Genomic DNA, 13,620 nt, shown 5'->3' with positions numbered 1-13,620 from the left:
CAAATGGAGCCAGAAGAACCAGTCACAATCTTCCCAAGGGCCTTGTTTCGCTAAATTTTGCTGCTTCAGGAAAGAAGGAAGCTGGAGATGCAACAACAATTTGCCAGTGAAAAGCCAATACACCAAATGCTAGCTGGTCTCTGTTCTCAGCTTGCTATTTCTGAGGCTTGTTTTGTTTCACTTTAAATATTGTGCTTCCCGTACTGGTCTCTGCAAACTTTAGTTGCCAAGTAGTTGTTTACGTTAGGATGGTAATTAATTTTGGCAATAATACCAATTTTGTATTTACTATTTATGGTGGAACATCATTCATTGTGTTTCAGTGCTCACTTCTCTTTCAAATACAACTAATTTTTTATGTTAGATATGCATTTATATTGTCCTCTGTTTAGCAAATCGTAAAGTTTAAGCAGAATTGTATCTTGCAACAAAAGTGGCTCCAACTTCAGCCCATTGGTTATATAATTCTGATTGCAAGTTCACTTCAGCTACTCTGTGGAGTGGCAATTTCTTCATCTACAGTGGAATGTTGATTGAGGGGATATAAAAGAAACTGTTGTTGACAGAGGTACATTGTCGCATGAGCAAAGAAGTACTCTAAATGGACTTGTGAGATGCGGGAATAGGTTCTTTTCAGTGGTGAAAGCACTGTCTGCCTTTTTGGAAGTTAGGCTCACACCTACTGTATGTAAGGTGATTGCTAGGTGAAGAATGCAAGTCAGGGTGTTTGAATGTATCTGTTGAACATAATGCCTTGGAGATATATGACAGGATGTTGTGTCAAGACCTCTACAAAATGTGGTAAATGCTAAGTGATTCATGAAATACTGCAGAAGTGCATGATTCCATTATCAGAGAAACTTTGCCCAAGTGACTACCATGTTTCAGAATGACAGTGCCCTGTGCCATTGAGCAAAAGCAGTTGATGACTGGCAAAAATCCAAGATCTTGGTGTACAGACTATTGATCATAGGATAATTGGGCATACCTACTTTTATTTACACATTTATATACCACACTATCCAAAGTTCTAAGTTGTTTAAAATAAAAATACTCATAATAAATTTTAAAAACAGAGATCAAAATCATTCTTTGTCATAGTACCTTTTGGTTATATGGTTTTAGGGTGCCCACCAAAACACTCCTTGATTTTAAATGGTTACAAAACCAAAATTTATTGGAATATTCTTTCACCTTTGATTTTCATATGGTATGTGTTGATTACATACACTCAATGTGCGCCCCACCTGTTACTTGGCAAACATTGATGCGATAATTGAGCTCGGACCAGACTCTCCGAAGCATATCCGGCGTGATCGCGTTTATAGCTTCAGTGATGCGTGTAGTGGAGGTATGTACACTCTGTCTTTTACATACCCCCAAAGGAAAAAGTCACAAACAGTAATGTCCAGTGAGCTCGGGGGGCCACTTGAGAAACACCTGGTCATTTTGTTGCGTTGCATTGTCTGAACGTTGTAACTTCTGCACCAATTGCAGCTTATAAGGGTGAAAGTGCAAGCGATTGTGTAAGATCTTGCTAACCGTGTTTTTTGGGATTTGTATTTGCCGTCATCTTATTTATAAACATATTCCAATAAGTTTTGATTTTGTAACCATTTAAAATCAAGGAGTGTTTTTGTGGGCACCCTATATAATGGACACATCTACTATTGGTCATAAGGCCATTAGTTAACTGATATATGTTGGTTATAAGGATATTTTCACAGTGCCAGTGGCGTACCAAAGGGGGGGGGGCGCAGTCCACCTTGAGTGCAGACCATGAAGGGGTGCTCCTAGAGTTGGCATCATGGGCCAGGAACTTTGCTTCTCTACCGGTGTCAGCTTTCTCTCTGCTGGGTCCTGCATTCGTGGAAGCAGGAAGTAGGTGAGACTGGCAGAGAGGAAGGCCCGATGCCAGCAGAGCAGCAAGTTAAGGCTGCCAACAAAGAGAAAACTCACATACCCTGAGCCTGCCTTCTTAAACAGCAGCAGTGGTGATGGCAAACAGGCTTCTTGTGGCCTGGTCCGCTGGGGCTTTTCCTCTGCCACATTACTGATGACATCACAGAAGCCCTGGTGGAGCAGTCCGCAAACAGTCCATTTGATGATACTGCTGCCGTTGGAGGAATGTCAAATCTCACGGTGGGGGGTCGGTCAGATCTGGAGGTACTGCATAAGGGATGGGAGGGATGGAAAACTGCTATACAGGGGGATTGATAGGAGGGATGGAAAACTGCTATATAAGGGGATTGGAGGGAGGGATGGAAAGCTGCTGTATAGGGGGATAGGAGGGAGGAATGGAAAGCTGTTGCACATGGGGGTAGAGCAGAGAGAGCAAGAATCAATGGACATGGGCTGGAGAAGAGGAAGGGAGATGCAACAAAGAGGTAGAAAGGGGTGAGAGGGAGAAATCCTGCATATGGTGGAGGGGAGGGAAGCATGCATGGAGAAGAGATAAGGAGAAATGTTGGACATAGGGTGGAGGTCAGGGAGAGATGATGCATGGGGAAAGAGAAAGAAATGTTGCACCTGATAATGGAGGGGAGGAATGGAGAGATGATGCAAGGAGGGGAATAGAGAGATTTGACCCAGGGTACAAGGCAGGAAAAGAGAAAGAGATGGTAGACAGTGGGAAAAGAAGCAGAAATGTTGGATATGGCAGTGGAAGGGAAAGTACAGAGATGGCACGGAGAAAAATTAAAGCATCAAATGGGCAGGAGAACCTGGTGAGCGAGTTAACAGAAGACAAACAGAAACCAGAACCCAGAACCAACATGATTTGAATAATAAAATGACCAGACAGCAAAAAGTAGAAAAATAATTGTATTTTCTATTTTGTGATTATAATATGTCAGGTTTGAAATGTATATCCTCCCACAGCTGGTGTTAGCAAGCATGAGCTAGGACCTACCAGAGAGAAGAAATGTCTTTTTTGTTAATTTTGTTTACACCTCAGCGCCAGCATGGAGTTGGAGAGGTTGTAACCCTATGTAATGTTATATTGTAACACTGTGAATGTTAAACTGTAACATGTTCTGAGATGTTTGGGGAGGAGGGGCTATATAAATAAATAAAATTACTAAAAATATTTTTTTATATTGTGGGGGTGTTAAAAACGATCGGCCCTGGGTGTCACATACCCTAGGTTTGCCACTGCACAGTGCCATTTGGTCACATGGCTATTGGTCATATGGCCATTAGATCTCTGATATATTGGTCACAAAGAGATTATTATGAAGAACTTTTGTTTTATAGATTTAATGTTGTTACATATTTATCTGTGATCTAGAGATGGGAATAAATAGTGAGATCATTAAATTTGCTGATAACACTAAGTTGTTCAAAGTTGTTAAATCACAAGAAGATTATGAAAAATTGCATGAGGACCTTGTGAGACTGTAAGATTTGGGCATCAAAATGGCAGATGATGTTTAATGTGAGCAAGTGCAAAGTGATGCACCTAGGAAAGAGGAACCCAAAATATAGCTACATAATGCAGGGTTCCACGTTAGGAATCACTGCCCAGGAAAAGGATCTAGGTGTCATCCAGGATACATTGAAACCCTAAGGTGGATTCTAGTATGACGCAGGATACCCAATGTATGAACCTCCCTAATGATGGAGGCGCAGTGTTTAAGGACTCCCAGAATCGCACAGTGGATATTATATTTAAAAAACCCTCAGCTCATTGTGCAGTGGTGACTAAGAAAGCAAATAGAATGTTAGGAATTATCAGGAAAGGAATGAAAAACAAAGATGAAAATGTTATAATGCCCTTCTATCTCTATGGTACAGTTGCACCTTGAATACTGTGTGCAATTCTGGTCGCCATATTTCAAAAAAGATATAGCGGAATTAGAAAAGGTACAGAGAAGGGTGATGAAAATGATAAAAGGGATGGGACAACTTCTGTATGAGGAAAGGCTATAGTGGCTAGAACTCTTCAGCTTGGAGAAGAGACGACTCAGGGTGATATGATAGAGGTCTATAAAATTCTGATTGGAGTAGAAAGGTTAGATGAGCATCGCTTGTTTATTCTTTCCAAAAATGCTAGGACTAGGGAAGTATGCAATGAAGCTACTAAGTAAGTAGAATTAAAACAAACTGAGGTAATATTTCTTCACACAATATGGAGAGGAAAACAGTGATGGAATTCAAAAAAAGTGTGGTATAAACATAGAAGATCTCTAATTAGAAAATGAAGGATGTAAATTAAAGAGCTTAGGCCGGTACTGGCAGACTTACATAGTCTGTGTCTCTTATGTGGCAATTTGGTGTAGGATGGGCAGGGGAAGGCATCAATGGGATCTCCACTAACTTGGAACATGAAGATGTTACTGGCCAGACTTTATAGTAGATATCCTGCAAACATGATGGTTGGATAGGCTGGAGTGAGCTTGGATGGCAACTTCACCTTTTGGACAGGTGGATTTTACAGTCTGTGACCCAGAAATATCAATGAAGAGACAAGTTAATTTAATCATGTATTTTTAATGGTTATAACTAATGAGCAAACTGGACGGATTAATAATAATAATAATAACAGCTTATATACCGCATTACCGTGAAGTTCTATGCGGTTTACAAAAGATTAAGCAGAGGTACAAATTGACTGACTTCAAGAGGGGAAGAAGAAAGAGAAGTAATAAGACAGGAAATTCATTGTTGAGGAGAAAGTGATCAAAAGGACAGGATTAAGGTCTTTATCTGCCATCACCTACTATGTTACTATGTAATTTTGTTATGTCCCTTCCAGATTCCATACGCTAGGTGTTCAATCCCTTCCCGCAATCCGGGAGTTGCAGAAATCCAAACACAGTTCTGAGCACATGCTCCCCCCCATTAGAGTGAGAGCTAGAGCCACCTGCTGCAAGCAATCCATGCAAAACTCTTGTAAATATGCTGTGCATATTTTTCTTATTTTTCAGTAAAAGTTTGTCTTTTTCAGTGGCTTCAGTGCCTTGAGAACCCTTTCTGGTGGTCCCCTGTTGGAGGAAAAGACGCAGTCCCACGAGTCCGGGCTTCATGGAGAAACTTTAGTGGATCTGTGGAGCTCACCTGCTGTGTGCCACCATTCTTGGACTTGGGGTCCATTCTCCTGGGAGTTTGCTTACCCACCCACCTTGTCAAAGATTTAAACGCAGGCAGTAAGCGTCATGAGTGAAACTTCCCCAGGTTTCAGGGCACAGGCTGCATTTCCCACCCCCAGTCACATGGAAAGGATCCTTGGGGGGTTACAGTCGGTTCTCAGACAATGCCATGGTGGTGGTGTATATAATTCATCAAGGGGGCACAAGAAGCGCTTCCTTGGGCCAGGAGGCTGCATACTATTTCACTAGGCAGAGTTATGTCTTCTGTCTTTTTTGGCGGCACACATAGCGGGAGTTGACAGACTGCCTCAGTTGACAAGTCCTGGACTTGGGAGAATGGCCCCTCTTACGCAAAGTGTTTCTGTCTGATCGTACAGCGCTGGGGTCGGCCCTAGATGGACTTGATGGTGTCAGTAGAGAACTCAAGGGTCAGGCACTTCTTCAGAACAGAGCTTGGAAACTTAGGGCTGGATGCCTTTGTTCAGCCCTGGCCATCTCACAAGCTCCTTTGTGTCCCCTCCGTGGCCTCTGGTGGTCGGATCATCCACCGGATAGCAACACATCCAAGCTTTGTGATTCGAGTTGCTCTGGACTGGCCTCGTCATCTGTGGTTTGCAAATCTCGTCAGTCTTCAGCAGGACAGGAAGCTCAACTTCCCTCTTCCTGGATACCTTCTCGGTCAGGGTCTGGTGCCCATGGAGAATCCACAGCACTTTAGTCTTCCGGCATGGCTCTTGAGTGCTCAGATGTAGTCCTCTTGACGCTTTTGTGGTCAAAGAAACCTTCTACTATGGCTTCTTATGCCAAAAGCCTGGAAGGCTTTCCAACAGTGCTAAGGACCAGGTGGAGCCTGAGAGGACTCCAATTTAAGGGTTTAACAGTAGCCTCTCTTAAAGTTCAGATTGCAGGCCTTTCGTGCTTCAGAGCACGCAGAGGCTTTCACTTACTGCTTATCCAGATGTAACCAGATTTATAAGAACATAAGAACTGCCATCTCCGGTCCATCAAGTCCGGCGATCCGCACACGCGGAGGCCCAGCCAGGTGTACACCTGGTGTAATTTTAGTCACCCATATCCCTCTATGCCTCACGTAAGGAGATGTGCATCTAGTTTGCTTTTAAATCCTAGAACGGTGGATTCCGCAATAACCTCTTCTGGGAGAGCATTCCAGGTGTCCACCACTCGTTGTGTGAAGCAGAACTTCCTGATATTTGTCCTGGACTTGTCCGCCCTTAGCTTCAGTCCATGTCCTCTTGTCCGTGTCACATTGGACATTGTAAATAATTTTTTTTCCTGCTCTATTTTGTCTCTTAAGTCGTTCCTCGTATTCCAAGTTCTCCATACCTTTTATTAGCTTTGTTGCTCGTTTCTGCACTCTCTCCAGCAGTTTTATATCCTTCTTTAGGTTGGGAGACCAATGTTGGACACAGTATTCCAAGTGTGGTCTGACCATTGCTCTATAAAGCGGCATTATAACTTTCTCCGATCTACTCGTGATTCCTTTTTTTATCATGCCTAACATTCTATTTGCTTTCTTTGCCGCTGCTGTGCATTGTGCCGACAGTTTCAGGGTCCTATCTATCAGTACACCCAGGTCCTTTTCTTGTTCGCTCTTACCCAGAGTTGCACCTGACATTCTATACTCGTGTTCCTTGTTCTTTCTGCCTAAATGCATTACTTTGCACTTTTCCACATTAAACTTCATCTGCCATTTCTCCGTCCATTTCTCTAACTGACACAAGTCACTCTGGAGCTCCTTGCTATCCTTCTGCGATCTGATTGCCCGGCATAGCTTTGTGTCATCTTCAAACTTGATGATCTCACTGGATGTTCCTTCTTCTAGGTCATTGATGAAAATATTAAATAAGATGGGGTGCTTCGTTTGTGGCCTCCCTTGCATCATCCTTTCCTTTCATAGAATCAACATAAATCTACAGGGCCTTGGAGAAGCCCAATTTGAGCCACTGAAGGATGCTACTCTTCTGGATCTGAAGATCAAGACTGTCTTTCTGGTTGCCATTGTCTTAGCATGGCATATTTGGAGTTTCTGGCTCTTTCTTGCAGGGAACCCTTTCTCCTAATTATGGACTCAGGTGGTATTCTCCATACTGTACCTTCCTTTCTACCGAAGGTGGTTGCCACTTTCCATGGCAATCAGGATAGGAATGAAAGGATCAGATTTTGCACAAGTTGGATGTCAGGAGGGTCTTGCTCCACTATTTGGAGAGGACTAATGATTTCCGGCTGTCTGATCACCTCTTTGTCCTGACTGCTGTACCTCACTGTCCAAGTCCTCGATCGCTTGATGGATTCACCTGGCCATTTCCTTGACTTTCATCGCCCATCAAGCAGCTGCCAGTTTCTCTTAAGGCTCACTTGACTAAAAGTCTTGCTGTGAACTTTACAGGCGGCTACTTGGTCCTCTCTTCATACCTTTACCTGGTTTTACTGAGTGGCTGTGACGGCTCACTCTGATGCCACTTTTGGGACCTCGGTGTTGAGGGCAGGTTCTTCTGTCCCTTCCCAGTTGCTACCATTGCTTTGGTAGGTCACCTATTATATGGAATTCAGAAGGGATGTAACAGAATGGATGATTAGATTTTTAGCTTTGATAATCTTCTTTCTGTTAATCCCTGAAGGATTCTATATGACCTGCCGTCTGTGTACGCTCAGTTGTTTAGAATAACCTACTTGTTTCTGCCTCGGTTATTCTCCTTGCAGGCTTAAAGACTTTCTAGCCAGTTGACGGATCATGTGGGGAGTTTTCCACTTCTGTGATTATGTTTAATTGAAGGATGTCTCATGTGGGTGCTTGTTGCACACAGCAGGTTAGTTCTGTGTTCTTTAGTGTCTTTTTTGTATTGCATTTTGCCTGTTTATTACTTGTTTTTTTATTTTGCAGAGCTGCTCTTAACAGAAATTATTTGTTGCTGGGGAGGTCCCCGTGTCCCCTTATTTGTCCTGAATTGGTCCCAGTATGGTTGCTTGGCTTTGAGACTGAACTGTAGAGGGCTCTAACTCACTCTCTAAGGTAAGAGGAGAACATGCTCAGAAAAGTGTTTGGATTTCTGCAACTCTTGGATTGCAAGAAGGGATTGAACACTTGGAGGGACATAATCGAAAGGAGCGTCTAAGTCCATTTTCATCTAAGTTGCAAGTTGTCCAAAGTAACAATATGTCCAAATTTTTTTTCATTTCGAAAATCGTCTAAGTATACGTCCTGCTGATCTGATCGTCCAAGCTGCTAAATCGTCTATCTTTATACCACATTTTCGTCCAACTTTTCGTCCAAGTCAAAAACGCCTAGAACAAGCCCTGTTGGACGTGGGAGGGATCTGCAAAGTGATGGACTGAACACCCAGACATGGCACCTAAATAGTGGCACCTAAAGAGTGAACTTCACAAAAAGGGTGCCATGCCATCATCTCACTACAGCTCCCTTATAGGTCATGGTGAGCCCCCCGAACCACCTATAGAATCCCCTAGACCCACTTATCTACCACCCCAATAGCCCTTATGGCTGCAGGAGCCACTTATATGCCAATACAAAAGGGTTTTGGGGGTGTAAAAGGGAGTGCACATGTTTCAATATCAATGCAGTGATTACAGGGGCTTATGGGCATGGGTCCTTTTCTCCATGGGTCCCTAACCCACCCCCAAGACGGCTTAAGACGCCTCTGTGCAGCACGACTAGGCTTTCATATGCCAGGCTGCCAGATGATGTTCTAGAGGCACAATTTTCAAGTTGCGATTAATATTTTTATGGGGGGGTTGGTGATCACTGGGGTAATGTGTGGGGGGTCTGTATTATGTGTTTGCATGCTTATCTGGTGGGTTTTTGTGACTTAGACCATGTTTTAAATGTTCTAAGTCACAACATCCAAGTTCCGTCAATCCTGTGCTGTATAACTTTCGGTTATACATGCAGTACGACTAAATCTAAGCCAGCCCATGTCCTGCCCCACTCCCGCCTTCGACGCTCCTCCTGACACGCCCCGTTTAGCTCTGGTCGTTCAGCGGCACTATGAAGGCATAGGTCGTTTATAAATACAGTACGTCCAAAACCCGGTTTCATTATCGGCACTTGGACGTTTTTGCCTGATGATCGTTCAAGTGCTGACTTAGGCCGGTTTTTGGATACTTTTCTCTTTCGATTAAGAGCTCCCTAGCATATGGAATCCTAATTGGCTAGTTAGTTTACATGCAGATCTGTGATCCACACCGAACAGAATCCAGCAGAGAACTATTGACTAATATTTGGTTAGAAGTTATGCATACTATGTGATTGTGTTTCATGCTTTCTTTTAAATAAATGAATGTTTTTATCTTTTAGCTCCCAAAAGTCGCTTGCAGAATAGACTACTCTTCCACTTGGCACACAAGGTATTGCCTTCTTGCAAATATGCAATAGTTTTAGTTATGTAATGTAGAATTGACAGCAAAATGACTGAAAATCAAGAGACAGTTCCTGTCTAGTAAGAACTGTGATTTCTTTTCAGTTATGAATAATGCCTAGAAGCCCATTTATCAAAGGGCATTAATGGGTATGTGTTAATGCCAAAATGCAGATATTCTTTTATTGCTGTCATTTACTTCTACCCTAACACCCAATAGAGGTTACATCCTTGGCTGCTTAAGGATTTTAAAAATCATTGTAATTATTTCTTTGTAATTATGCCAACTGGGTTCCTAATTGCCTCTGAACAAGTTCTCTATTCATAAGCCATTCTCTGTAACCTTACTGCAATCTGTGGATCTAGAGTTCCCCAAAAAGTAGTCACAAACCACACATCAAAAATACTGGAATGGTCTATTTTTAAAATCTTTTTTATTCAATTTTTTAGTCTAGCAATCAGTGGCTAGACTAATTATCAAACAGGACTGTAGAAAAAGTATAACAGGTACGTTAGTCGTTTGTAAGCCCACTGGGACAGATAGGGAGAAATACTTGAGTACCTGAATGTAAACCGCTTAGTGCTATAAGCAGTGCATAAATACTGAAATAAATAAATACAAAAAAACAACTGTAATGATAAATAAATATGACAACGAATAAGAGTCCAAACTACTAATCAACAACACCCCCTTCATCCCCATGTGTTTTTAGAAATAGAGATAGCCAGCATTCTTGCCCTCCAGACTAGTATTTTATATTTCCCAATATGTACTATGTACTACGTGAACAAGCAGGGAGGAACAGGATCTCTTCTCCTTTGCTAAGAAGCTCAAAAGATCTGGACTTGGGCAATTCTTCACATTTTTCTGAAGGCTGTTTACATTCAAGGAGAGAAAAATTTTCTGGTGGACAAACTAAGCCGCATTCTCCAACCTCACGAATGGACGCTCAATTCACCAACTCTTCATCAAATTTTTTCTCAATGGGGAACTCCCACAACAACAAATTACCCCAGTTCCAGACTCTGCTCTCCTCATCATCTGGAGGCAGATGCTTTTTTCCTCGACTGGACAAACAAGTTCCTCTATGCGTTCCTTCCATTTCCACTTATTTTCAAGACACTTGTCAAACTCAAACAGGAATCTGCCACTATGATTCTGATAGCTCCTCAGTGGCCCAGACAACCATGGTTTTTCCTTTCTACTTCAACTCAGCATCAGGGAACCACTTCTGCCAATTTTTCCATCTCTTCTTACACAGAGTCAAGGTTTGCTTCTTCATCCCAACCTGCAGTCTTTACAACTGACAGCTTGGTATCTCTCGGGCTGACTTCACCTGATCTTCAGTTTTCTCAACCTGTAAAGGACATTTTGAATGCTTCCAGAAAACAAGACAATGTTATACACAAAAGTGGACTTGGTTTTCTGCTCGGTGCGATCTTCATCATCAGGAACCGCAATTCACCTCCTTGTCTTCGATTCTGGATTACCTGTTCCATTTGTCCCAGTCTGGCCTCAAGTCTACTTCTATTAGAGTCCACCTCAGTGCAATTGCTGCTTTTCACAAGCCATTGGATGGAAAACCTCTCTCTGCTCATCCTGTGGTTTCCAAATTTATGAAAGGACTTTTTAATTTCAAACCTCCAGTAATTTGGGATCTGAATGTGGTACTTGTTAAACTGATGAAACCTCCATTTGAACCAATGTCTACTGCTCATCTTAAATTGCTCACTTGGAAAGTGTTTTCCTCATTTCTCTCAGGTCTGCTCAAAGAGTCAGTGAACTTTTCAAGCCTTGGTAGCAGATCCACCATTTACAGCAGGGGTGCCCAACACGTCGATCACGATCGACCAGTAGCTCAGGAAGGCAACGTGAATCGATCGCAGACTCGTGTTGCCGTCCTGATCTACGGGCTGATCAGCCTTCCTCTCCAGTGTTCTCCCTAGGGCCTTTTAGCTGGGCGGTCCGCCCAGCTGTCATCTGCCGCTGCTGAACATTAAAAAAAACCCCAAAAAAACCGGCTTGGAGATTTCAGCCCATAGCGAACTTATGCTCCGGGCTCTAAAGTGTGCGTGCCGGCTTCTCTTCTCTTCCCTCCGAAACCGGAAGTTATGTCCGGGGGGGAGGGGAGAAGGGAAGCCGGCACGCACATGTTGAGAGCCCTGAAGCAAGCGTTCGCTACGGGCTAAGGCGGGAGACAAGTAAATGAAGCATTTCCTCTTCTTGCTGCCGGGTCCTGCCTACTTTCAGTTTCCGCGAAGGCAGGACCCAGCAGCATTTCCCCAATAGATTGATCACGATCTTGGGCTGATCAGCCTTCCTCTTCCCGACGGCAGAATTGACGTCGGGGAGAGGAATGCTGGTTGGCCGAAGCAGGGAGAGCTTGGGGCCTATTATTGGTGGCGTTTGGGTCCTGGTCCCCGATGGCAGTGGCAGTGGCTTGGGGGAGGGGAGGGAGAAAGAAAGAAAAAGGGCAGGCAGGGAGACAGAAGGAAAGAAAAAGGGCAGGCAGGGAGACAGAAGGAAAGAAGAGAAACAGAAAAAAAAAGAAAGGGAGGCAGAGAGAAAGAAAGGGCAGGGAAGAGGAAGGAAAAGTTGGGGGAAGGAATGAGGTCTGGAGGAGAGGAAGCATACAGGCTGAAAGAAGGGAAGAAAGATTTGATGTACAGTCAGAAGAAGAAAGTGCAACCAGAGACTCATGAAATCACCAGACAAGGTAGGAAAAATGATTTTATTTTAAATTTAGTGATCAAAATGTGTCTGAATTTATATCTGCTGTCTATATTTTACACTAAGGTCCACTTTTACTAAACTGCAATAGAGTTTTTTAGCTCAGGGAGCCTATGAGTGTCGAGAGCAGCGCTGGGCATTCAGCGCAGCTCCCTGCGCTAAAAACTGCTATCGTGGTTTAGTAAAAAGGGAGGGGGGTATATTTGTCTATTTTTGTATGGTTGTTACTGAGGTGATAGTGCATAGAGTCATCTGCTTTGACCTCTTTGAAAAACCCTGGAATAGGAATGATAATTAACATTTTCTATGCGTACAGTGTGCTTTGTGTTTTTTTAAAATTTTATTGTTGGTAGATCATTTTGACTTGGTCATTTAAAAAGTAGCTCGCAAGCCCAAAAAGTGTGGGCATCCCTGATTTACAGTATTCCATCATGATAAAGTGGTTCTTCGCACCCATCCAAAGTTTCTACCTAAAGTTGTAACTGAGTTTCATCTCAATCAATCAATCAATCAATTGTTGTTCCAGTATTTTTCCCAAGCCTCATTCTCATCCTGGAGAAACAGCTCTTCATACTTTGGCCTACTATTTGCAACAAACTAAATCGAATAGACCTTCTTCACAACTTTTTGTCTCCTTTGATCCTAACAAGTTGGGGCACTCTTTTTCTAAAAGGACACTTTACAATTGATTGGCTGCTTGCATCTTGTTTTGTTATGCTCCGGCTGGGCTGTAATTGGAGGGTCGAGTCACAGCCCACAAAGTTAGAGCTATGGCAGCTTCATTAGCTTTTCTCCGCTCTACTCCTATTGATGAAATCTGCAAAACTGCCACTTGGTCCTCGGTTCATACTTTCACTTCTTATTACTGTCTGGAATCCTATTCCAGATGGTATGGCCATTTCGATCAAGCAGTATTACAAAATTTATTTTCTTAAAGGCCAACACGCCACCATCCCATTTTTTTGTTAGCTTGGAGGTCACCCACATGTGAAACTATGCTGCCAGCTTGTCCTGGAATAAAACACAGTTACTTACTGTAACGGGTGTTATCCAGGGACAGCAGGCAGATATTCTTACATCCCACCCACCTCCCCTGGTTGGCTTCTTATCTGGCTATCTGAACTGAGGAGCCGCAAGCCTACGTCGGGTGGGAAAGCACTTGCGCATGTGCGGTGCAGTTGGTCTTGAACTTTTTAAAGTTCTTAAGTGGCAATACACTTGGAACCTTCCGTACCAGGGCTCCGTGGAAGACGTCACCCACATGTGAGAATATTTGCCTGCTGTTCCTGGATAACACTTGTTACGGTAAGTAACTGTGCTCTCCTGCATCCCCCTTCCCTGCAGCCCATTGGTGAGACATTCTTAGAAGGTTCTCAGAGAATCAGCTTGGAGGGAAGAAATTCTA

The 13,620-nt window shown here is 43.2% G+C and overlaps 1 protein-coding gene across 2 annotated transcripts in view; it reads left to right on the top strand.

The window, feature by feature from the left end:
- Positions 1-13,620, top strand: part of TTC26 (tetratricopeptide repeat domain 26) — a 155,477-nt gene that overhangs the window by 21,271 nt on the left and 120,586 nt on the right. For both annotated transcript variants that reach the window (XM_033933397.1, XM_033933396.1), the window contains exon 5: positions 9,424-9,473. In XM_033933397.1, coding sequence (XP_033789288.1) covers positions 9,424-9,473 — 50 coding nt within the window. The remainder of the gene's footprint in view (positions 1-9,423; positions 9,474-13,620) is intronic.

Source organism: Geotrypetes seraphini, chromosome 2 (genome assembly GCF_902459505.1).
Source record: "Geotrypetes seraphini chromosome 2, aGeoSer1.1, whole genome shotgun sequence".
In the NCBI taxonomy this organism is placed as follows: Eukaryota; Metazoa; Chordata; class Amphibia; order Gymnophiona; family Dermophiidae; genus Geotrypetes; species Geotrypetes seraphini.
This window is presented reverse-complemented; position numbering and strand designations above follow the sequence as displayed.